The sequence below is a fragment of the Tympanuchus pallidicinctus genome, unplaced genomic scaffold, assembly GCF_026119805.1.
Source record: "Tympanuchus pallidicinctus isolate F22 unplaced genomic scaffold, pur_lepc_1.0 scaffold34, whole genome shotgun sequence".
NCBI classification, from domain to species: domain Eukaryota; kingdom Metazoa; phylum Chordata; class Aves; order Galliformes; family Phasianidae; genus Tympanuchus; species Tympanuchus pallidicinctus.
Window position 1 is genome coordinate 2,548,311 of NW_026294752.1, and position 24,525 is coordinate 2,572,835.

At 41.2% G+C, this 24,525-nt stretch overlaps 1 protein-coding gene across 2 annotated transcripts in view; it reads right to left on the minus strand.

The window, feature by feature from the left end:
• Positions 1–8,196: 8,196 nt before the first annotated feature.
• Positions 8,197–24,525, minus strand: part of LANCL2 (LanC like glutathione S-transferase 2) — a 28,540-nt gene continuing 12,211 nt past the window's right edge. For both annotated transcript variants that reach the window (XM_052699010.1, XM_052699011.1), the window contains exons 3-9: positions 21,661–21,868; positions 18,575–18,722; positions 17,591–17,737; positions 13,933–14,115; positions 11,798–11,974; positions 9,987–10,059; positions 8,197–8,993 (exon numbers count right to left, since the gene is read on the minus strand). In XM_052699010.1, coding sequence (XP_052554970.1) covers positions 8,878–8,993; positions 9,987–10,059; positions 11,798–11,974; positions 13,933–14,115; positions 17,591–17,737; positions 18,575–18,722; positions 21,661–21,868 — 1,052 coding nt within the window. In that variant the 3' untranslated portion in view covers positions 8,197–8,877. The remainder of the gene's footprint in view (positions 8,994–9,986; positions 10,060–11,797; positions 11,975–13,932; positions 14,116–17,590; positions 17,738–18,574; positions 18,723–21,660; positions 21,869–24,525) is intronic.

The window sequence follows — 24,525 nt, forward strand, 5'->3', positions numbered from 1 at the left end:
AATGGAGGAAATGTCTTCACTTAGGGAAAATTACAGAGAAAGAGGGTAAAAATAGAAAAGGTCTTTTACCAGAAATGGTAGCCCTATCTTTTTTGCTTACGGTTTTCTTGTAAAACTCAGTTCTGATGCACACCACAGAGGCTCTGTGATAGAAGTCGCTGAGTGGCTGGGACACCGATGTTCACTGGATCATGGAAGAAGCTTTGCCAAGTGCCCCTAGGAATGGGGATTCAGTGCTTTAAATGGTGCACTTGAAAGTGGAGGACCGTGAGCTGAGTGTTTCTTGGCCAGAAGCTGGACTCTGCCTATGTGAGCTTCATCCTGGCTACGCTTGCTTTGCCAGCAGTGAGATTGAATGAAACGGATGATGACCTAAATATCAGTGGTGAGAGGCAAGTGCTATAATCTCAGAATGACTTGTGCTCGTGCCTCTAGACTAAATGGTTAGAAATACTGAAATACATAGAGTTTTCTTCATTAAATTAGAGAGCAGCTACACTAAGAGGGAGTGGGAGCACATTTCCAAGTTTGCTCCCTTTGAAATTGATGGTAATTTTGTCACTGATAAATAATACTTTTGATTACGGTCTTGCTGCTGCCACAAAGAGTACAAAGTAGAGCTGTCGCCTCTGGGTGACACATCTGTGAAATGCTCTCCTCTCTAGGACAAATAGATAACTCTTTGGAACTTGTGCTTAAGAAATTCCTTAATCTGATGTGCAAAAAAAAAAAAGTGTGAGGAAAAAAGAAAAGAGATGTCCTCTAAATTTGGTCGAGGTCTTATCACCAGTATGAAAGTATTCAAGTATTCACGTTTTTCAAAGCTGGGTTGGTGGACTAGAGGATGGGCTTTCTTGGTATTTCTACAGTCTCAGGCTTTTATTGCTTGTAAAACTTGGACAGGTTTTCTTTTTTTTTTTTTTTTTTTTTTTTTTTTCATAGAATCACAAAATGGTTTGAATTGGAAGGGAGCTTAAAGACAACCCACTTCCATCCTCTCTGCTGTGGGCAGGGTTGCCAGCCACTAGATTAGGTTGCCCAAGATCTCATCCAACCTGGCCTTGAACCTCCAGGGATGGTGTACTCACAACATCTCCAGGCAACCGGTTCTAGTGCCTCACCACTCTCCGAGTAAAAAACTTCTTCCTAACATCAAACCGAAATTTCCCCCCTTTTAGTTCAAAACCACTTGTCCAGTCACAATGGCTCATGTAAAAAGTCAATCTCTCTCCCTCCTGCATATAAGCTCCCTTTCGTTACTGGAAGGCTGCAGTGAGATCTCCTCAGAGCCTTCTCCAGACTGAACAAACTGAGCTCCCTCAGCCTTTCTTCGTAGGAGAGGATTCTTTGTAGAAGATGCAGATATGGTTTAGTAGCTTGTGGTAATAATGGTGATGGAAGGACGCTTGGACTAGATGATCTTGTAGGTCCTTTCCAACCTTGTGATTCTATGATTCTGTGATTTTATTAAAGTAAGTTTGGATGGTGCTGTACCTCTGATCATCTTCTTCGCTCTTTACTGAGGCGTTTGTTTGAAGTTCTTTTTGTTAATGAGTGGAGTTAAAATTGTGATCTCCTGTGCACAAAGGAGGACAGAGCCAATGTTCATTCTTCACAGCTGTGAAATTCTTTGTGGCAGGCAGCTTTATACACTCGTTTTTCTGTGGCATTCTCTGGTTTCTTCTCCCTCTGCCAACAGAGGCTGGGTGGCAGGTGTGTTGCTTTGGCCCTTGTGGGAGGGTCCTAGTCCCTGTTGGCAGGAAAACCTCCAGTGAAACATCTCCCAGAGAATAGGTGTCGCTGGTAGTTAACTCATTACACCTGGCATGTTGTGCTGGTGTGGGAAGCGCTTCAAGTGAGGAGAGCCCTGGGTGTGCTGAAGGCTGAGCAGGGAGTATGCCCATCCTGAGGCTTGTTGGTGAAGTCTGGACTGCTGTAGCAGTCTGCCTCAGTGAAGTACTGCAAAGGATTTGAATGGTGGCTGGGCTCTGCTAGCCTTCCTCCTGTGGGACTGCACCAGGGCATAAGCAGTGGCAAGAGCTCGTGCCTCCAGGTACGCAGTCACCACATTTCCTCCTGAAGGATGAGCAAACACAATTTCTTAGACATGGCCACAGGCCTGGTCTCATTTTTGGTACTGTTTTCATTTGAGTTTCCAGGTTGCTGGCTCGTGCTCTGCATCACCTGGACAATCCCTGCTTGTTGGTGTTATTTTTAACTTCCATGAGTTAACTGGTAGGAGCCTCCACATCACATAGCAGAAGTGCTTCCTGTAGAACCACAGCACATCAGTGTTGAGCTGTGAAGCTCTGTTACTTGGAGTATGGAGGGAGCAATGCCACAAACTTGCTCATCTTGCTCATCAGTGCTGCTTGACTGGAGAAGTGGGTTGTGTTGCATGTAGGTGCTGCTCCCAGGATGGGAGTTAGCACATTTCTTGAGTATCATCCCAGTCATTTCTTGGTCCAATCTTTATCCAAAGATAGGTGTGCAGGCAGCTTGAGCTCTGTTTTGGGTTGCTAAATGCACCACCTCATGGCACTAAGAGCTGACTTTGGACAGGAACACACGAGGCCCCTAGCTCAGCCTGTGCTCACCCTGCACCGTGCCATTTTGCTGCAGTTGTGACCTCCGCTTTCTGCTGACATAAATACACCTGCAAGTTTTCAAATGGAATGTATAGAGTTACAATCAGATACTCCACTCACTGATCTGATTGTGTCTCTTTTCCAGACCTTCATAAACCCTCTCGGACAAGAAAGAAACAACCTCTGCTTCAAGTCATGTTTTATTAATATAATTGCTTTTGGCAGTACATACATTTCTTAGCAATTTTTCCTAAGAATGAAGCACGGGGAAAGTAAAATTTCATCAAAAATCTCTGATGAACACCTTGAGAACTCACTAAGAGTGGCAGCCACTGCCACTGAACCAGACAGTGCATTAGTTTCACAACAAGGTCGGACGTCCTGCTGGTTTTATGGCTTTGTTGCTCTCTCTTTTTAATGTTTTAGCAAACAAACAAAAAGCTTGCTTGGTATTTGCTTGGTATAGCCTTGGGCTAGACCATCTTACACGACCGTGCATTGCTGCTGATGAGCTTCCCACCAGCAGGTGTGATGCTGTGAAACTTCCCCTCAGCCGCCTCTGCTGGACTGAACCAGCCCAGCTCCTTCCTTCTCCCTTACACGCTGTTATCCTGGCAGCTCTTTGGATCCACACTAGTTTATCAGCAACCATTCTGAAATGAGAGGCCCCAAATTTGGACACAGAAATCCAGGGGCAGACTCACCAGCACCAATGGTATGGTCTGCCTTATTCATGAGGTGAGCATGGTGCTGGCTCTCATTTAGTATGGCATCCACTGTAACGCCTGGGTTTTCAGTAGATTTTTTACTCGTCAGACCTCTGCCTGTACCCCCTGTAACCATGAGTGGTATTCTATTTTTTTATCCCTCTCCAACCCAGGTGTTGTCAGTTGGGCCCTGCAAGAGCCCAAGTGGGAAAAAGAAACAGTGAATTGCCTAACATCAGATTGTACCTAGTTCTCTACAAAGAGTTAGTGCAACAAGAGGATGTTATGAACACATCAGATACACACCATACTTACGTACATTATACTAGTGTTCTAAAACTACTTCATCCTCTCCCAGAACACGAACATTCTGAGGGAAGAAGAGGCCATGGGAGCCTGATCCTGCAGCTCTTTTTTTTTTTTTTTTTGCAGTAAGTTCTATGAAAGAAAAAGTGTAAAGGCTGGAATCCCACAGATTCCAGATGAACCTTTCCTTTATTCCCATCTTTTTCCTTACAGTATGCCCAGGTAGTTCCAGACACACATCCTGCACATTAGCAGCTTGCTAGTGTTACTCAGAATCCAGCTTAATTTCCTGCTGACATTCACAAGTCTTCAAAATGTAGAAAGACATTCTTTCGGAATCCTGCTACTGTCTGTTAAAATATATTCTTAAAAGGAAAATATGTGAAATGCTAATCTACCTTTTTTTTTTTTCCAAAGAGATTATGTGAAGTTTCTTAATTACATTCTGCATGTCCGAAACTAAACTTCCAGTAGCAGGTAGCATTATTACTTAATAGAAAAAGAGCAGGATCAAAGGACTTTTACTGAGAAAAATCAGCTAACGGCTGTATAAGGATCAAGGTTTTACAGATGCAATAGTATATATATCTTGGAAGAAGTGTTCCTAACAGTTCTTCTTTAATGAAACTGGTAACCTGTTTCCTTTAACTACTTTGGTTATAAATCAAGCCAAAACACTCGTATAAGAAAAAATACATTTTAAATGGGAAAGAAACATATGTTGCTGAAGTTAAAAGGAAAAAGGGAGGAGGAGAGGAAGAGAAGGAAAATCCTGAAGAAGCCTGCAGGGAGACCTCACTGTGGCCTTTCAATATTTAAAAGCTTATAAACAGGAGGAGAAATAAACCTTCCACACTAGTAGAAGTGATGAGGCCAGAGGAAATGGTTTTACACTAAAAGAAGGGAGATTTATGTTAGATGTCAGGGGAAATGGTTCACTAAGAGGGTGGTGATGTGCAGGAATAGGCTGCCCAAAGGAATTGTGGATGTCCCCTCCCTGGAGGCGTTGAAGGCCCAGTTGGTTCTAGTGTCTGATTTGGTGGTTGGCACCCCGTCCGGAGCACAGGGGTTGGAACTGTATGGATGCTTTCAACCTAAAACGTTCTGTAATTCTATGAAAACAGAGTAGAAATCTTAACTTCTTCCTCTTTAAATAGCTTTGAATTTATTTTTCTAACAGCACCAATGATAAATGAAGAAATTATAAATAATCTCTTTAAAATACTAAACAATTTAGTGGAGCAGAACCTCTGAAAAAAGATAGGGGACATTTTTACATCTCTTTGGAATAACGGAATTTTTGGAAGTCAAACAAAAAAATTCTTAGAACCTGGAATGTGGTATTCATTTTCCTGACACGTCTCTCTTACGATTAGGTGATAATAAAAGCTTGAGGAAAGAGCATCACAGGGACTTCCGAACTGAAATGTTACATATGGTTTATAGAACTGGTGAGCAGCGCTAAGTACTTCTTTTTACTTTCACATTTACATCTGTGGAGGAGCAGCAGTGGTTGAACACAGGTCACTGATGCTCCTGGCAAACTGCAGCTGCTCTACTGGGTGCAGACAGAACTCCTGCCCCTGTAAATAACGTGAAACAAATAGGAAAATGCCAATGCAATGCCACTAGGAGAAAGTGGCTGCTTTGTTGAGCACCGCACCAGCACAGGGCTCAGGCAGTGCTGCTCAGCCATAGCCTGTGCTGCAGCAGGCAGCCCTCCTGCTTCTGCCCTCACACACCTCAGTTCTTCCTGCCTGAAAACAGCACTTTGAACCCATGACTCGCTGCATTAGGAAGTCCCACCACATTTACCTGGCAACAGCTGCCATAAGATGGATGAAAGTGTTTTTAGATTGTCTTCAGGTTTGTACCTAGAGCCTATTAAATAAGGAGGGGGAGGAAGCAGCAGTAGCTGCTCTCGGTAGCAGAGGGTCGTGAATTGGCTTTGTGAAAGTAGAAATACTTGCAGAATACTTAGTTTAATTCTGTTAAGTCCTTGCTAAGGGAAAATGTCAAGCTTTCTTAAAGCTGTCAGCAAGACAGATATTTCATATATTTGTTCTTAAAAACCACCCAGTCCTAAATACAGTTCGAGCTGCAAACTGACCAAGAGGACCTGACCAAAGGGAAAAGCTCAGTAAAACTGAGTAAAGAAGAAGAAAAAAGTGAAGGTTAAGAAGAGATCTGCCCATACTTCGGCCACTGTTTCATCCTGCAGGACTCTGAAATTGGAAGCAGCTCAGCAATCTGAGCAGAGAACCGCTCCCAGTGACCACTGTGGAAGGGAAGGAAATCATACAACACACAAAAGAACTGCACACAGATTACCACCACATAACTTGATCTTTACTAATAAAGCCAAAGAACAACACATCAGCATTTTTTCCTCTTTTTTCTGCCCAAAGAACATCTCCATTTTTAACACTACGGCTTTTTGCAACAGATGGACGACTACACATGGACAAAGCAAAACAGGGAATATTTAGCGATTTCCCACATTGTAGTTCAATGAGATTTCTGAAAATGGTGTCTTGTTAAAATGTATTTTTTCCACCCCTTCCCACAATACACTTTGTAACAGCTGCCTGGATATCACACAGTGTAACATACAAAAGGAGGAGCTGCAGTGAGAGCCATGTGAGGAAGACAAAGCACAGACACTCGCAGACCTTCTGTGATATACCACATTTCCAGCCTTGCTCAATTCCAAGATCATTCTGCAGAGAACCTGGTGCTGGGCCTAACCCCACAGCAGAGCTGCAGTGCAGGAGCACACAGAGGACGTGCTCACTCCATTGACTGTGGCAATCATGCACCTCTGGTCTCTACTCACTGTTAAGCAGTTCATGCGTGTGCACCCACATTTTTTAAACAAGCCAGTAATTTCAATTCTCCCTGAATACCAGCCAGCCAAAATCACCATATTCCACAGGTGCCATCCCAAGCAGAGCAGCCAAGAAGGCTCCCAACAAATGAATGAAAAAGCCTTTCCCTGTCGCCCCCAGCTTGTTGGTCATGAAAGACAGGCCTGGATCTGCCAGGAAGGTGGGTGGCTTCTGTGCTGCGTTTGCAGGAGCTCCTGCAGACCTGGCAGAGGAATGCATCCCACCCATTAGCCCACCTCATGCACTTTACAGGCGTAGAGGACACGAAGGAGAAGGAAGGGGTGGGAATGGATGTGAAACAGAGGATCAGGTAGTGTTTTTCTTCTTTTTTTTTTTTTTTTTTAACCTCCACGTCTTCTTTTGCTAGGCTTTCTGTCAGGCTTCACTGTGAGCTAGTTTTCTCCCTGGATTACAGGCAGTAAACCATACAATGACAGAAAAAATACAGAGTTCTACTTCAGCATGAACGCTGCAGCAAAGCATTTCACTTGAGCTGGTACATTCTGCACACTGCCTCCTGCGAGCAGCTCCCCATCCCTCACTGACCCCACTGCTTTCCGCCTCTTTGACCAGGGTCACTTCACCACAGCTGTTTGCCACGCAGTACCCTCCTCCCTGCTGCTTTTCAGAATCTTCCCTCTTGCCTGGCTGCACAGTTGCATCTGGGCCCAGTGCCCCGAGCAGATCTACTCTCAGAGAAGCGTAAAAGTCTCTCTCACTGCTCCCAGTCTTAACTGACAAATCAGCAGACATTAAGCTCTCTCAGCACTGGCACTGCTGCTATTGCCTAGCAGAACTGAATCCAGAAAACATTAGCACCCCAATGGATTTGGCAACAGACAGGTCAATGTTCAGGGAAGCCTCTTGCTGCCTGTTTTACGCAGGTACAGGCATGCATTTCCAAGTCTGACCACAAACGCTGAGGATTCAGCAGTTGCCCATGGTTGCAGATATCCCAATGGGCACCTGAAAGGTCAGAGTCCCAGCCACCTGTCACACTTTCACCTGATGTAAGGTACTGGTTAAAATAAGCACCTGAGATGGCAGAACACAACAAGGCCTGTGAGGAAGGTGAGGATGACAACAGAATTTGAGCAAATGAGAGAATGCCACTCTTACCCTTCTCAAATAGCATGCATACTTCTTTATCTGGAAAACAGGAATACGTTGTAGATGTACCTACTTAAGAGTATGTTCCACTTCTCCCAGACAAACAACCCTGTATGAGCACACAGAGGCAGAACTTACACTTTGACAGCTGAGAGAAGACTCAATACTCCACAACTCCACCGCACAGCAGGGGGAAGCAAAGCACTAACAACTCAGTCAAAAACTAAGGAGAAAATGCTTTTTCTGTCTTGATTTTAAGACAAAATATTACAGCTCTTAGCAATGGCATATATATTGCTTACTGATCTTCTGCAGCCTCCACAAGCAGCTGGTATTTATCACTTCTGTCACACAGCATGGGATAAATGCAATGGGGTAAGGAGAGGGAGGGAAGGGCCTGGAACAATCCACCTTCTTGAGTCAGTAGTAATAGTCATCCTGATTTTCCAGCATGAGATACAGTGCTGACTTCAACTGTATGCTATGTGCTGTTGAAGAGAGATTTACTACAAATCCATGAACCACAGTGGAAAAGCGTAGTTACACTGTCCCTCTTGTTGGAAACAGGAGGCTTCTCTCTCTCTCTCTCTCTCTCTCTCTTTCTTTCTCTCTCAAAAAAAAAAAAGCTCCTAAAACAGCAAAAGAAAAGTCAGGCCACAGGCCACATCTAACCTGATACACTCCTGAAAACTGAGAAGGCCTCATACCAATTCATCAGGCAAGGCTGATCTCCATGACCTAGGGACTGTAGAGGAGAAAAATGTAGAAAGCAATGAAGAAAAGCATGTTTTCCATCTCTTTTTGAAGTTGTCAGCTCACTAGTGAAGCTGAGTACTCGCTTACAGTGAACTCTCTGGCATAAAGTGGAGCTCTCAGGCTAACCACACTGCAGAAAGCAACACTGTTGTTACAGGTCATGCATGAAGGTACAGGACAGAGCTTCACACAGAGAACAGCTCTTTGCTAACAACAACAGACTCGAATCAACAGACAACACCAATAAACATGCAGGTCATGTCAAAGACCTGAAGAAGACAAATACAATGAAAGAGAGAAAGTTCAAATTTGACTTCTCTCGTTCTGCATGTGAAGGTGTCACTTTAACAGAACTTAAATGTAGCTTCTCTCAATTCATGCTCTAAGGACTTCATGTCCCTTGGGGCAGGAGAAGTGAGAAACGGTTTATCCATCAATCAGCTTAGGGTTATGTTGGCTCTATATCAGAGGCACTAAACAGTCTCATCTCTTTTGGCATGTGTTTACTTTCCAAAGAACCCTTTAGCTGTCCTGTTCCATTTTGTCTTCTCTCCTCTGAGGTCCAAGTTCAAACGCTGGAAACCGGGAAGTTTCTGGTACTGAAATATCTGAGAGGAAGTGAATAGCTCCAGCCATACCTACAAAGCAAGGAGACAGATTTTTTGCATCTTGGGACATCGAAATATCACTGTTGACAGCAAAAGCAATCTAGCACCTCGCTAAATCTTTTTTGAGTAAACATACAACTTCTAGAAAGGCAAGTTTATTGTATCTGCCTAGGAAACTAACTTCCGCTTGAAAAGCTCAAAGGCAGAAACAGACTTATCTCTGCTACTGTTCTTAGCAGCACAATCTCAGTGCTACTTCAGTTAAGAAAAAGTAAATCCCAGTTTGGACCATCTCTCACATTTTGAGCAACTCTCATTGATCACTTCCTGAGTCCAAAAGCAAAGGTGCAATTTTATTGCTCCCGTGATACACCCCTTCATTCTTTGTTCATGAAGGTGGCAGCAGGAAAATTAGTATTTTTTTTTCCTAAAATTTGACACAAGGAGGTCTTTAAAAAAAAATCACATTAAAAAAATGCAATAAAATGTGCATCAACACTGAAGCAGAAATCATCCTGACTACTGTTGGCATTGCTCCACATCAAGTATCAAAGCTCTTTTACTACATACTGTCTGTCTGCCTCTTCCTTCTACAAATGCCTACAAGGGATCCCCCAGGGATAAGAACGCTGTCCTTTCTTCCCCATAAACATCGACACAATAACTCTGTATTTGTAAGAGATGCATACAACTACTGCTCTCTTGTGTTTATGCCTGGGGTTGGTTTACTTGTAAAATAAACCTGCTTTGTGTGCTGTAATTTCACTTACTTGTGATAGGTGGCACATTAGGCTCACTGCTCTCAGAACAGCAGCACTGTTTTATATCCTACTTTATCTGTGATTTCTTGCTACTGTGTTTTAAAACTTAGCGATGAGATACAGTGTAGAAAAAAAGTTACAAATAAAGAAAACATATAAAGCTCTAGGAAAATATTTCCGAACTCCCAAGCATGTCCCAAAACTGCAAGGTAGCCCTTCTATCCTGTACAATACAATACTATTTGCAATACAACCACTTTACCTTCAAAAAGAGAATAAGGACGGTCAGGAATACGACATCCATGTGCACCATATTCCAAACACCATTCAGCAAACTGTGGGAAACATAAAATGTATTTATTGATTAATTTTGAATTTAAGATCGTTAAATGCAAGTTTGAAACCTGCATGGGAAGACATTTTCACAGGTACTAAATGTAAAATAGTGTAAGCAGAGACACAACACGGTACAAGACTAATTAATCCCACTTCATTCGTGACAAGGATGCAATTATTCTTTAAGACATGTATTTCCACAGTGGGAGTTTCAACTTTGCAACAACATAATTAGATGGGCTGTACTTAATTCCCAGTTTTTAAATAAACTGTGCAACAAACCAGTGAAGAAATACTGCAAGAACAGATACAAACAGTTTCTAAGTCAGAAATTTTCTAATATAACACCAGTTCTTATCTGTCTCAGTGCTCATCCAGTTCCTAAGGACTTAAAGAGCTGTTAACTGCATTTTTGTTTTCTTCCACTTCCATACACTGACTTAGAATACTAAATCTCCAACTGCCATTAATAGCTTTATTTATTTTCTCCCAAGTCTTAGGAAAAAAATCATCATAAATACAGTCATCAAGAAAGAGCTATTCAGACCTTGGAAGCTCTGTCCTGAATCTAAAAAAACCCAACAAACAAAACAAAAACCCAGAACCCCAACAAAACAAAGCATCATAGAACTACAGGGCTCCCCTGGTCAAGAAATGCAGAGCAACAGATACTGGCAGCACTGCACAGAGCTCCCTGAAAATATACAGCAGTGAATGACAGGAAGACACAGAAACTGTGCTGAGAGCCATGCATGCTCAGTAGTGTAGCTCACACTTCAGCAGTGGATGAGTCCACAAATACTGTCACATATTTACCATGGCAGTGTTAGGGGTTTATTGTGTTTTCTAGGATGTGTACAGGTGACCTCATGGCTGGTACATAGGTGAATATAAGATGACACAAATATCAACTTATTAAAGCTCTGCTGGTGGAGGACAGGCTGACAGTAGAAATGAAAGCAGTAGCTTTCAATGTGGCTCACCTATAAGAGCCCAAGATGCAACTCATCAAATCTCCCCATTGTACTACCTTTAAATAAACCTCTATTAAATAGCTATATATGCAATATGAAATTCAGTATCAGTAAATTAAGTAGAAAACGAAACAAAAAGCTCTTCTGAGATCAAGAAATAGGGGCAAAAAAAGCTTTCTTCTTTGAGAATTGCTAGCATAATCAGAGCTCATAGCAGTTGACAGCAGAAACTAGATTGGCAGAAAAATTCTGAGCATGTCTTTCTCTACAATTTGTATTAATGAAAAAAATCTAAATGAGCAGTTAAATAACTGCAATTCAGAGCTCTGAAAGCCCCAGACACTAGTCTGAAAACAAATAATTACAAAAGACTACAAACAGCATCGCTTGAGGAGCTGAGGATGACAGTAGAGCTCTCAAGGGAATAATTAGCGCCACATAACATTCATCTCTTATTGTTCAGGCAAGCTAATTTTCAGACATTTACACCACAGCAAAGTGGTGTAAAAAATTTAGGGTATTTTTTTCAGTCTACATATTAAGACATAAGTGTCCACATAAGCAGAGTTGAAATTGTCTAGTCAAGGCATTAGTTAAGAGGAATACGTGATGCTATGCTCTTGTCCCACTGAGTTAGCTTCAAAGGCAACAGTCAGTAACTTAGTTTGATCACTCTATTTACCACATAGAAATGAAAGGAAAATTACATGAAATGAAATGCAGGAAAAGGAACAGTAATTTTGTTGGGATGTAGAAAGCTCACCTTGCAAGCTCGGTAGAGGTACTTTTTGTCCTGAGTTAGGTTATAGAGAGACAAGAAGGAGTAGCCATTGCCAGCAGTACCATGGCAGATCCCGTAGCCTTTTCTCAATAAACCTCTTTGCCAGATGACATCACTACACTCCATAGCATCTTTCAAGTACTTGTCCTCTTTAAAAGTCTGTGGAACAAAAACAAACATATAAATAGCACTATTAACAAAAACAAAAGGATGATGCACCTGGAAAATGCTTTGCTGTAGGGGTGGAGTTTTTCATATACAGTTTATTTTTGAATTTTAAGACTCCATCCATCACAGACTTGCCTTTCTTCTAAGTCGCTTCTTTTTTCCTGCATGGAAAAAGGAAAGTGTTAATGCTTTCGTATCTGAAATGAGGATCCCAAAGAAAAAACTCACAAGTTCATGGCCATTGGTTCCACAGGCTGAAATCAATTTGAAGGGTACATGATCCTCTTATACTCCCCTCCCCCAGTCCCAAATCACTACATTATCTGATTTGAAGTAGAGAAACATAATTCTTGTCTCCAAGAAATGCAACTACACTGGGCATCAAATTTGGTCCTGAATAGCTAGGTTCTCATGCTTCTGAGTAATTCTCACTGGTTATTCACTGCCTGCTTTCAACTCCATACCAAAAAATGCAAGAGTATCACTTTGCAAAGAACAGGGCTCTCTTCTCTATCTCAAGCAGAAGTAGAAGCACTCCATTACCTTGGTTAGTACCTGCATGAATCAAGAGGTAAAGCCAATTTGGGCAAAGGATCAGATTTACAAAATATACTGAAGTGCATTTCTTTGTTCAGCAGCTTAGCTGAACAGCACCACAGACTTCCATCTACATAACACTCTCTTCTCCTGTGCCTGAGTCACACAATAGATTAACAAGACAAAGAAAGAAGAATAATTTATACACTGCTGCAGATGTTTTTTTGCAGATGGCATCCTCTGCAAAGATGCTATTTATTAATGTAAGATCTTGAATGTTAAGTGTTTCTAGTAAATCCATAACCTTGATAAAGAAGATCTCCCTTTCTGATCAGGTCTGTCAGCTACTCAGTAGTAACATTTCAAATGAAGGTCTGGCAAAAGCATTTGATTTCCAGGATTAATGCTGCTGTCTGTTATCAGAAGTCCCAGTGCTTGATGTGAAAGCACAGCCAGCACAACATACTCCAATTTTTCTTAATCTTTCAAAGAGCAGATAAAAGAGAAAAAGCATCACTTTGTCACAGAAAAAGAGGACAAAGGAAAACTGCTAAGCAGAACTTGGTCCTATTCCTCTCTCATCTTGGAAAGGTCTGCAGTGATAAGCCAGCCTCCTACTACAGTCCAGAGCAAAAGCAAATGTGACTGCTGCTGCATTTAGCAGTGCTGTAAGAGTTCACATTTCACAGGTAGCAGCGGAAGTAATTATTCCATAAACAAAACCTGCTTTTTATCAGCTTACCCAAAAGCCAACCAAGGAATCTGCCAAAGAGGGCTGTCAAATGCAGAAATAAATTTGCATAAATTTAATTGAATGGCACACTTTCAAAAGTCATGCAGATCAGAAGCGCACAACACAAGCAAGATAGCCAATCTAGTTAAGGATGGAAAGGAGCAAGTAGGAGACTCATGATACCTAGGGAGTTATATTTATGCCCTAGAATGGGCCTGGCATCTTTGTTCTGACATTAAGTTCTGAAGTACCGTCACAAAATAATGGAGTAATTCAGAAAGACATTCTTTAGCAAAACACATGAACCTACATTTTTAAAAACCAACATAATTCTTAAAATGCTTGGGATGAAGATTAAAATAACTTAGGCCAGAACTGCTCAGAACCAGGATTCTGATATCAAGCTGCTGAACTACGTTGGCACTTTTTCAAGAAAGCCTCAAGTCTATTAACAACTCACATCCCAAGAAGCAATTTTATTTATTACTTCTTTACAAACATTCGTACATAGAATTTTGAGATATTTAGGTGCCTAGCCCAGGGTTCTCATTTGAAAGCCTAGATCCAGAAAGACTTAAAACACAAGGCTTAGAATCCAACAGGCCTACGTACAGGTCCTTCTGAAAAAAAAAAAAAAAAAAGGAAAAAAAAGGGTTTATACAAACACAGAATGATTCACCTTATAAGCTTGCATGAGCATGTGGATGACTCCAGGGGCACCATGGCACCAGTGAACCAATCTGTCAGTCTCATTGCTCAATGACGATGGGTAATTCCCAGATCTGAATTTTTTATGGCGCACATAGTCAATGCTTGGCTTCACCAACTCTGTCAAGGTCTCCTGATCCACATTTGCAATTGGCTAAAGACAACACAGAAAAAAAAACCAAAATCAAAGTAGTAATAAATTGGGTATCAACAATTATGTGCCCTATTTTCCATTACTCTACATATACGCCCTTGATCCAAAATCTTTTGTCACTTCAGGCAGATTTAATTAGTGTCTGTTCACAATATCCTTACAAAGAGAGTGTTACAACAAACATAAAGAAACTGGGACACCAAGTTGTTACCTGTCTTACTTGAGGTGACACAGAAAGACTACAGAAGAACTGAGAACAGAACGCAAGATGCTTCTATTTATATCTTATTACTGAAAGAGTGCTCACAGGAAGAAGACAGTTTTATAGATTAGTTGCTTATAATGCTTACTTAAAACACAGTGGGTTATCCATTTTAAAAATAACTAACGTGGACAAACCTGACAAACATTTATTAAGGTTGAAGTTTTCCATTGCAAACAGAACTCCATGAAGCTATGGATTATAAAACTGCATCTCTAATGTCAGAAGCAACAGCTACTTCTCAAAGCAATTAAGTATCTTTTTTCTACGCATTCATCCTTAGGAAAGAAGGATTCAGAATAATCTATTTCTTTCATTTAGTTTACATCCTTCCCAAAAGGCAAATGTATCCATCAAACTGCACTTCCTCAGTGTCTGTTGGTCTGTAGCTGTTCTTAGTTGATATTCCTTCCTCTACCGGCCCACTTCACAGTATTTTCATAACAAAGCTCTCTATTTTTACACAGCCTGGATAATTTAATGAGTTCTAGCAACTGGTGGAACAACTGTGGGAGTCTACAGAAGCTAATAACTGGTCTATTTTGGTTATAAATGACTTGTCTTTGCTGATTATGTCATATAATTTTACTGTTTCCTACCAGCACATTCGCATTCAAGGGCTAAGAATGCTGCTATCATTCACAGTCCTACAGCTACATGACTTTAAGTATCTATATTCTTAGTAACCTGAAATAATCTCTACTTAACCTCAGTTAGGAAAGCTATGCTGGACTCCTGCCCACCATATCACTAGAGCAAATTCCTCTTCTGTCCTTTTCTGAGTGCAAGGACACCTGAATATAGATCAGCTACTCATTAAGAACACCGTGGAGTTAATAAGCCCAGAGTATGGAAGGTCTCATAAAATCTTTGTTTCAGGATTCTGATTTCATATTGGAATCCTGCAGCAAAAGGTAAGACAGGCACCAGCAATAAGTGCTATTCAGTTTTGAGCTGTTCAAGGCAAGCACAGAGCAGGGTTTAAGTGAGCTTATGACTGTCACAAGAACAGAATTCTTTACATACCTTCTCACCTTATGCTTCTACGAAGATCTATGCACAAGCAAGTCCCTTTCTCCTGAACTGCTGAGGTTCCTGGCACCTAACTGCCAATAGCAAAAAAGTAACCTACTGATATGTGTCCTCATTATCTAGCCAAGAGGACAGATACTCAAATAGATATTTTTGTCTCAGCATCAGTGAAGGAGCTGGAGATTTCCCAGCTATAGAATCACCTCCTCTGCCTCCTGGATTACTTACCACTGCTGAGCCCTTACGCTCACTGTAGTTGTCTATAAGAAGATCCTAGACACATTCCCTCACAAAGATATTACACAGAAGCAGTAATTGGTAGTCTTTGTATCTCAGGTGCTAATTTGGATGCTTTCTCTGTTACCAAACAACCACCCAGCAAATCATATAATGACTTTTTTGCTGAATATACAGACAAATTTTCCTCACATGGAGTAGGAGGGATGGGGGGAAGGACGGACTTTGACACGTCATCTTCATCTGCAGCAGATGACTCAACTCTGTATGACTCACAATGTTTAATGTACAGTGAAAAGGCAGTAATCTAATGCTGCATAAACAATGGCTTTGTGGTAATTCTTAAAAACAGCAATTAGATGTAAAGGAAAAGACATTTATGATTTTACCATGTAGATAGAGTAGAACTTAAACAAGAACACACTGCATTTGTGGTATCAGACTTTGAATAGCAAATAAAGGACGGAGTCTTTAAAAAGACTTCTTTAAAGAAATGGATGTTTCTCAGAAAACCTAGTGAAAAAAAAGGGAAGTCAGGTAAGATGAGATAGCTGGAAAGGGTGAACCACCAAGAAACCATCAAGGACAGCAGGAAGTGAAGATAAGGACACAGTAAATTAGAGCATCCCGAGGCATCAGCAGATGTCCACTGTACAAAAGACCCCAGGCAGCAGAGCATCAGCCACTTCCACATCAAAGTCTGCTGCTTTAGCATGAACTACTGGTAGAAGTGGCGTGAGCTGATCTGAAGCAGGCGCAGAAAAGTCACAGCATCTTTTGCAAAAGAGGAATGGCTGAGCAGTAGCAACAGTTAATGCTACCTCAGTCACTTTTGCGAAGAGCATCTGTACAGATCTTTAGGCTGAGAGGTGAGGATGTACATTCCTTCCACTTGCCTGAAGGACAGTCATTTTCCATAAGCCGATCAGAAAATTACCATTTACGATGATGCATAGACAGGCAGCATCTTTCAAAACCAGAAAATTGTATGATACAGATTCTGCAGCTTTATGGCCAACTTCTGTAATGAAACATACAGGATCTACTTCCAGACTGTACAACAAAAGAACAGACATACAGGTCTGTCTTGAAAAACATAATACTATTTGAGGATATAAAAGCAGGGGGAAGAAGGGATTTAAGTACGATATACAGGTATACAAAAGAGAGGTATCTCAGTAAAACATGAAGAGAAGAGCAGGGGTCAGAAACACAATCAGGAACATCAGATTTTTGGGGGGCAGAGAGAGAAGAGAGGCAGAAAAGGAAGAGCATAAATTAATAAAAACATACTGAATATGTGATTAAGGACAATTTTCCTTAAACTTCAATACAGTAGGAAAAAAATAAGTCACAGAAGAAAAAAAGGACATGAAGGACAGGAGACAGTGATCACTCACTGAAAAATAGCAAAAACTGAAGAGTGATGGATGCTGAGCTAAATGAATATTTAGCTTGCCTAACTGCAAGTATCAGAAAAAGTAAACATGAGGATGAGTACCTGACTCTCTTTCTTGAGGATAGAAAATTTCAGAATGTTGATGCTCTCAACTGCAACCCACACACACTCACAAATACCTCGTGTACTCCGGGGCAAGGACATAGGTCTTGCCATGCAAGCACAACACAATGTTGACATCCTGGAGTAAACTGCAGAATAAATGAGTCCCCCAGACGGAGGTCTAACAGGAGCATTAGAGAAGCCTTGATGCTGAGAGGCAAGGCTTAATTCACACCAATGCAAGGATAGACGAGCCACAGTTTTCTTCTGCCACTGGGGCCTTTTTTAGTGCTGTTCTTTGCTGCAGGGTCTAACTCCTAATTCTGAATCCCTGACCTACCACAACACTGCACTGTGCATGCTTGAAACCTGAAATGGAGATCTTCTGATGCAAAACAAGACATCACTGGCGTTTCATCCCAGCCCACGGAAGACACTCTTACCTGCATTAGCATGTAATAGATCCCAGCCACGCCGTGGGCCGCTCCAACGTACTGCTTCCTGTGCCACTGATATAACAGAGGACAACGCTCTGTTTTACGTTCCTCCTTCGAGAAGTTTTTCCCTGATTCAATAATGGCATCTGTTACCTAAGAAAGAAAACACATCTCTTCCATCTCATTTGCTTTGATTCAGAGAGTTTTGTCGTGACTAGAATCACACTGAATATATGCCACAATAAACAGAATGACCATGATATTCCTTTGGACCTGACTATTGAGGTAAGAAGGAAGTTTCTGCCTCAGTGACAGAATCACTTAGATTTATAAGAGAAACTGAATCTTAAAAACTTCTCGTCAGTTTTTTCCAGGCCTGCCTTCTCTGGTTCTGGTATCTGAAGAAGACATGCACGTTCCCCACTGAATTCTCCATCATCACACTTCTTTCCTAAGGTTTTCCAGGTTTTCCATAACGATTTCTCACCCTCAACTGCTCCAAGCCCAGTTTCACAGCAGATCCATTTCCATAGCTACCTGCAGACCTGCCACGTTAGCTTCCGTTTCAATCCCAGCCAGGCAGCAGGGAAAGAGACTGAGTTTGTAGTTGCCTCCAGCCTCATGCTCCTAATCCCTTGAATTACATGAGGAATGATTCCAGTCCAATTGCACAAGTATTCTGTGCAGTGGAACTGCCAGGTCACAGCCTGAAGCAATGGCTGAGCATCAGGTGAGAAGGCAGGGCTAAAGGGGTGGAGCCTGGATCCACTCCTCCTCACCCTCATTTATGGGTTAACAGCTGAAGAAGTAGCATCTTTCAGATAGAGACCATACTTCTCTTGAGCAGTCACAGGTTGTTGGAAGGGGTGAGCCAATATTCCTTCTTTATTACCCATTAATGCTCTGTAGTACCTGTATCCCACTTGAAGTAACTGTCATCACCTTCTTCTGCCATACACTGTGGCATTGAGGAGAGAAAAAAAGTCCTACCTCTTTGATAATGGACTGCGGAACAGTGTCTGAAGCAATTTCTGTATTCAGGTAGAGCAAGGCATACAGGTAACCAGCTCTGCCATAAAGCAGCTCATCTGGAAGTTCAGCATCCATGCTTATGACTGTCCTTTGCAGCTGCAACAGCCTGCATCAGACAAGAACAGTAGGGTGAGATAAAGCATCTTCTCTAGACACTATACTGGCCTATACATTGCACAAACCATCAAAACAGAAGCAGCTACAGTACTTAAGTCCCATAACTTCCTTTCATCATCTCCTCAGCTGGCCGCCAGCTCTACACACCAGAGTAATACATATGTGCTGTCCCTGACAGACAGGCAACTTGGAGCCAGTGAGTATAGTGAAATAAGTGGCTTCCAGGCAGAGAGAAACACATATACAGGTAATGGGCTGGAAACCTACTCCAATCTAGAGCTAACACTGATTCCAAGAGAGACCAGGAACACCAACCTGGAGATGCTATCTGACAACTAATTTGCACTGAAGCAAAAAGATTCACAGATGCCAGTTACATCACTTCTGATCTCAGAGATCAATCAAAAGAAATGTCAGTTAAATTGTAAAAGTAGCTATAAATGAATGGGAAGAATGATGAAAACTCCTGGAACCTCTAGTAATTTCACCTGAGCAAGGACTCTTAATTATAGATGCTTCAGAGGGGAGAAAAAAAACACTCTGCACTCCCCTTCCCTAGATATGCAATTTTTCAAATGATTAATAATACAGTTTAGAAAGAGTGTTGCTATTATGCAGAAGTGTTTGGTTGCCTATAGTAGCAGAAAAACACCTTGGGCTGGGCACTGCAACTCTCACATGCTCCACTGAGCATTCCTGCTATTACTCTACCAGTCTGCTTTCAAACTGAGAAGCAGAGAAATTGTTATCCTTCCCATTCTTTCTCTCTCTGTTCTTATTTTTCACTAACTAAAACTAGCTATTAGATTAAACCATGGAGATAATCACATTTTAAATTTGGGGAGGGGAAAAAATAATCTGGATTAAGAAGAAGATCTATTCCCAGATATCCTTAATAGCAATTACTTGGCAGAAATGTTAGCATCATGCTGGAGCAAAAACACAGACCTCAGTGGTTTCTTCACACTGTCACTGCTTAATATCTGTGAAAAGCTACCCACAAAAAAAGAGCTTTCTGTTATTATTCCTTTCATGGAACTACTCTTTGGACTTGCAATTAAATTACTTTCTTTTAAATGCCCACTGTTAGGTTTTATTTTTCAAGTCATACTGTAGCTAGACAGCTTCAAGGTAAAAAGCTGTAAGTGCAATCATATATACACTTTGACATCTACAATGCAACTCTCACTGCTGATATCCTGAATAGATGTAGGTCACTCCAAAAGTAACACCTCCTATTGATTTCCATGTAACTACAACACATACCAAAAGCACAAAAAAACTGATAGAGTAAGTTCTCAACTACAAAACACTATTTTTCAACATTGTCACCACCACTAGCTATACATTTTTGCCAGTGATGAACAAGAGCCTGCATGCCATGCTTGTAAAAATCCTCACCAGCAGAGAAATCCACTGTTTCACAACTGTTTTGTTCTAGGAAAACACTGCCCTCATAGTTCATCGTTCATTGACCCAAACAAATGGAAGTCAGAAGGTGCCACATTCAGACTATGCAGTGGGTGGGTTGGACAGTCCAGTCAAGACTGGCAATACACTCCATTGTCTTCAAATTGGTATGGGGGCTGGTATTATAATGCTGCAAGACAAAAGCTATCTTCTCTGGCCTGACTGTAAAAGTCCAGCCTTTAGCTTAGTCAGCATTAAAATGTAGCAGTCAAGAGTTGATGGTCTGTCCAGGTTCCAGGGAGTCCAAAAGGATCGCCCCTTTTCTATCCTAAAAGACAAGATGCATCACTTTAGCCACTAAGGACTGCATCTTCAACTTTTTACTCTATGGGGAATTCATATGTCATCACCCCATGGAGTGACACTTTGATTCCAGCCTGTAATGGTGTCTACATAACTATGTAACTGTAGCTATGTCTTGTCATGATGCAATTCAAGAAACTGCCACTTTCAAGCTAGTAGTGGTTGAGTGGATCATGACAAACTTGCACAGGCTTTTCTTTCTGTTCCCGTGTGAGCATGTCATGTGGCAACAAAATGTAATGGAATACTGGCAGGAAGGTTCATCTTCTATTGCCATGCCACCAACATCTGCCTCTTATGTTGTGAGCCAACATAATAAAATAGAAGCTATTGCTTTCAGAGCATCCCTGGCATTTCTAAACAAAACAAACAAACAAAGGGGAGTTGGGGGGGGGGGGGGAAACGGAAGGATGTAAAGGAGCAAATTCTCTAACTAACCTCCTTCTCAGTCCTCTGAAAAGGAGTTCCCAAGCGCAGGTAAGATTAAAAGATTCACTGCTGATCTCATTTTGCTCTAGTCATACTTCATGCCTTACAGAAACACTGCCTTCCTAGCTGCATCTAAAATGACATGTCTAAGCTAACTATCAATGCTAAAAGCAAGGAACAAACCTTTCATTCACTTCAAAACTTAAATATTCATTCAGGAACAGTAACTGATACTATTCAAACTAGGATTCTAGATTACAAAAAGATTACAAAAAAATGGATTATATGCTCAAACATAAACCAGAGATGATGACATGAAGCTAGTATGCAAATTCTGATGGGGCAAGGCATGCTGCAAAACTGCTAACACGTGCTTTACAGAAAGCATCACATACTGCACAAGCACTACATTCTGTCAATGAAAGGTGTGCAACTTCTATTACTGTAACAAAAATGAAGATGTGCATGCACTACAGATATGTCCAGGACATCTTGTTCTTAGAGCAACTTAGAAGACTCAGTGAAAATAAAATACAAAATAAATACAAGTGTAAGCAAGATTTAATAATGCTAAAAGTCAATCCTGTATTCTACTGAAAATACATCAGTACAGAAAGTACAGAAAGTACCTCCAGGTTTTAATCTTGTCCTCCATGACTGAAATTGCTAATTTTACTGAACTCCACAAAAGAGCGTCATAGCCTTTCCCACCTTCTACCACTTACCTAGCAACACATTCCTTAGATTCACTTTCATTTTTCAGCATGTGATAAACTACTGCACCCACTGCCAGCGGCCCAGCATCACCACAGAGAAAAGTAACTCGTCTGCCATTCAGATTGCGAAGGATTCTCTTCACGTAATCTAGAGATCGCTGCAAATGGCTTTGGTTCTTTGTGACACGGTACAGTTGGAGATACAAGAGGGCAATGCCTGAAAAAAACACATGAGAAAGAGATTAATTAATTTTCCCTTCTGAATACATCATGTTACCATCTTTAGAGCCACTGAACAGTAAATCGAAGAGATATTTGGTCAGTTAAAGCACTTCAGCTAAGGGTCCTAGCTTTGCAATAGGAACACATCAGTCTGTCTTTATTACATTTCTATTTGGATCATGACAAACATCTAAATTTGTTAGACTGAAGCCCAACAGAACATCCACTATTAGCACAGAATTAAGACAATTCATGACTCAGGTACTAAAGCTTGGAGAAGAAATCACTTAAAACTCAAAATCTTAGGGTAACAAGTATACCTACAACCAAGCACACTCACTTTACAATACTCATCTGCTATAGGCAAAAAATGACCTATTTCCCATTTGATTTTTAAAAGGATATTTTAAGCAGTTCTTGGATTCAAGTTGCCAAGTTGTTTATAACGCCTGAATGAATTTCACAATGGCATGATAACACCTTAAGATTTAAGCTAGCTTGTAAAAGCCAGAAAGCAAACAAGTCCTAAGAGAATGCTGGAAGGTTAAATCAAGCTTTACTCCATTACAATGATTATATAGTTTTCATTTAAAACAAAACAAAACCCAACCTTAAATCTATATCATTGCAGCTTTTAACGAAGTGAAACAACTCTAAGCAGATGTTTCTTGGCGAACTAGAAGTATACATGCATAGAAGCAATAAATGTATCTTCCGACCATGCTGCAACTCAAACTCCTCTTTTTTGAGCAGGGAGGAGATTCTTCTGTGCCATGAATAAAGTGGAGCACAAACTAGACACACTTAATTCCATAGAGAGGCTTTTTGAGGAGTACAAGAATGGAATCATAAGAGCAGTGGTACATGCTCAGATGTTCTCTGGGTCAGCCTTGAAAAGGCATTTACAGATGACTCTGAGAAGGCTGCTACAGAGCTTGGTTAGGCCAACTCAGTGGCACAGGAGATTGTGGCCTATTTACTATCACCTTCATCAAAGCAATGGCAGGAAAACACTGCCTCTGAGGCTGTTGGCCTGACTGGCATTTCTACAATTCTTTCACAGATTGCACCAAATATGCAGATCAAGGCTGTGTTCGGAAATTAGCCATGAGGTCAAGATTATTCAACCCTTTCTTGTGCAAAATGCTCCAAGACATTTGCCACATACAAACAGTATTTGTTTTAGGATATAAGCACAATGGACTCTACCATGGGTTTTAATATTGGTATGTGACAATAAGCACTCCAAGATTTTGAGGATGCTTCCAAAGTACATGTTCAGCCAATATTCAGTACTGCTCACCTCCACTAAGATTTGCCAAGACTTGGTACATAGCAAGCAGGGCAGTTCTTTTCTTTTCTTTTACTTTCTGATTTTCACATTCAAGAAAATGTTGCAAGAAGCAAGCTTGGGGAGAAAGTATTTTCATTAAGTTTTTCAAAATCCAGACCATTTTAGTATTTTTATTGAGGCAATTCCACAGAAACCTTGCAAGAATTTTACAGCTTGAAGCAAATGTAATTAGCAATCCTTCTATATAACAGAAAAAAAAATTCTCATTAGAGTGCATTACTTGTTCAGCTAACGATGGTTGTGTTAGTTTTAGCTTATAACTAACTTTCAACATGCTCAGTAATGTCTGCTGTCAGTCATGGTGTTAGAATCACACAATTGCTGGGGTTCAAAGCTATCTCTCATCCAAGCCGCCTGGCTAAAGCAGGCTCCATACTGTAGGAACACAGGAAAGTGTTCAGGCAAGTGTTTGAACCCTTCTTTGTTTTTGGCTCAAAGTATGCTTTCTAAGGCATTTCTTGCAGTAAGACTGACTTATCTAGGAGATGAGAGGTGGATGTTGCTGTGTGGCAGTCAGCATCACTGTGTGGACAATTTTACATTTAAAAGCATTTCTTCGGAGCTGTTTGCCTTCAGAAGAGAGTGCTCAGGACTATTTACAGGTGGAAGACCTGGCCTGTGACCAAATAACTCCAGCTTGCTATGGGAGACTGGGGGATAATACCATTGTATGCTGTGAAGGCAAGATACAAGTGGGCACCTCCATACTCCCTCTTATCTGCTGGCAAGGCCCAGAAGATGGGAACAAAAGGAGTTCCTGCAGAGATCCAAAAGCCAGAAGCTGTCTCTCCAAAAGGAGCTGATTCAACCACTTTGGACTTATTTATAAGCTTGTACAGCAATTGGAAAGTTTCTCCATTGTCTCTGTCATCGCCATCATCGTCGTCAACTGAACAACAATGCCCAATGACCCACCTCTACTGAAGATCAACCTACAAGCAAAGCTGGAATCCATGGTGGTGACTATCTTCCTCTTGCTTCCTACAAAGACTCCTTGCTTTTATTTCCTATCTTTTCTATTGCCCATCTTCCCTTCCCCATCTCTCTAAATGACTAGGATTTGTAATAAACTGGTTGGGCTAACATTTGACCTGCTGTGTCTTAATCTCACTGTCAGCTATACATACATTAAAAGAACCTCCTTTTCCTCCTATAAATTGGAGCGAGACAGCAGGTTTTGAATATCTCCAGACAAGGAAACTCCACAACCTCTCTGAGCAGTTCCAATGCTCTGTTGCCCTCACAGTAAAAAAAATTTTTCCTCACGTTCAGGTGGAACTTCCTATGTCCCAGCTTGT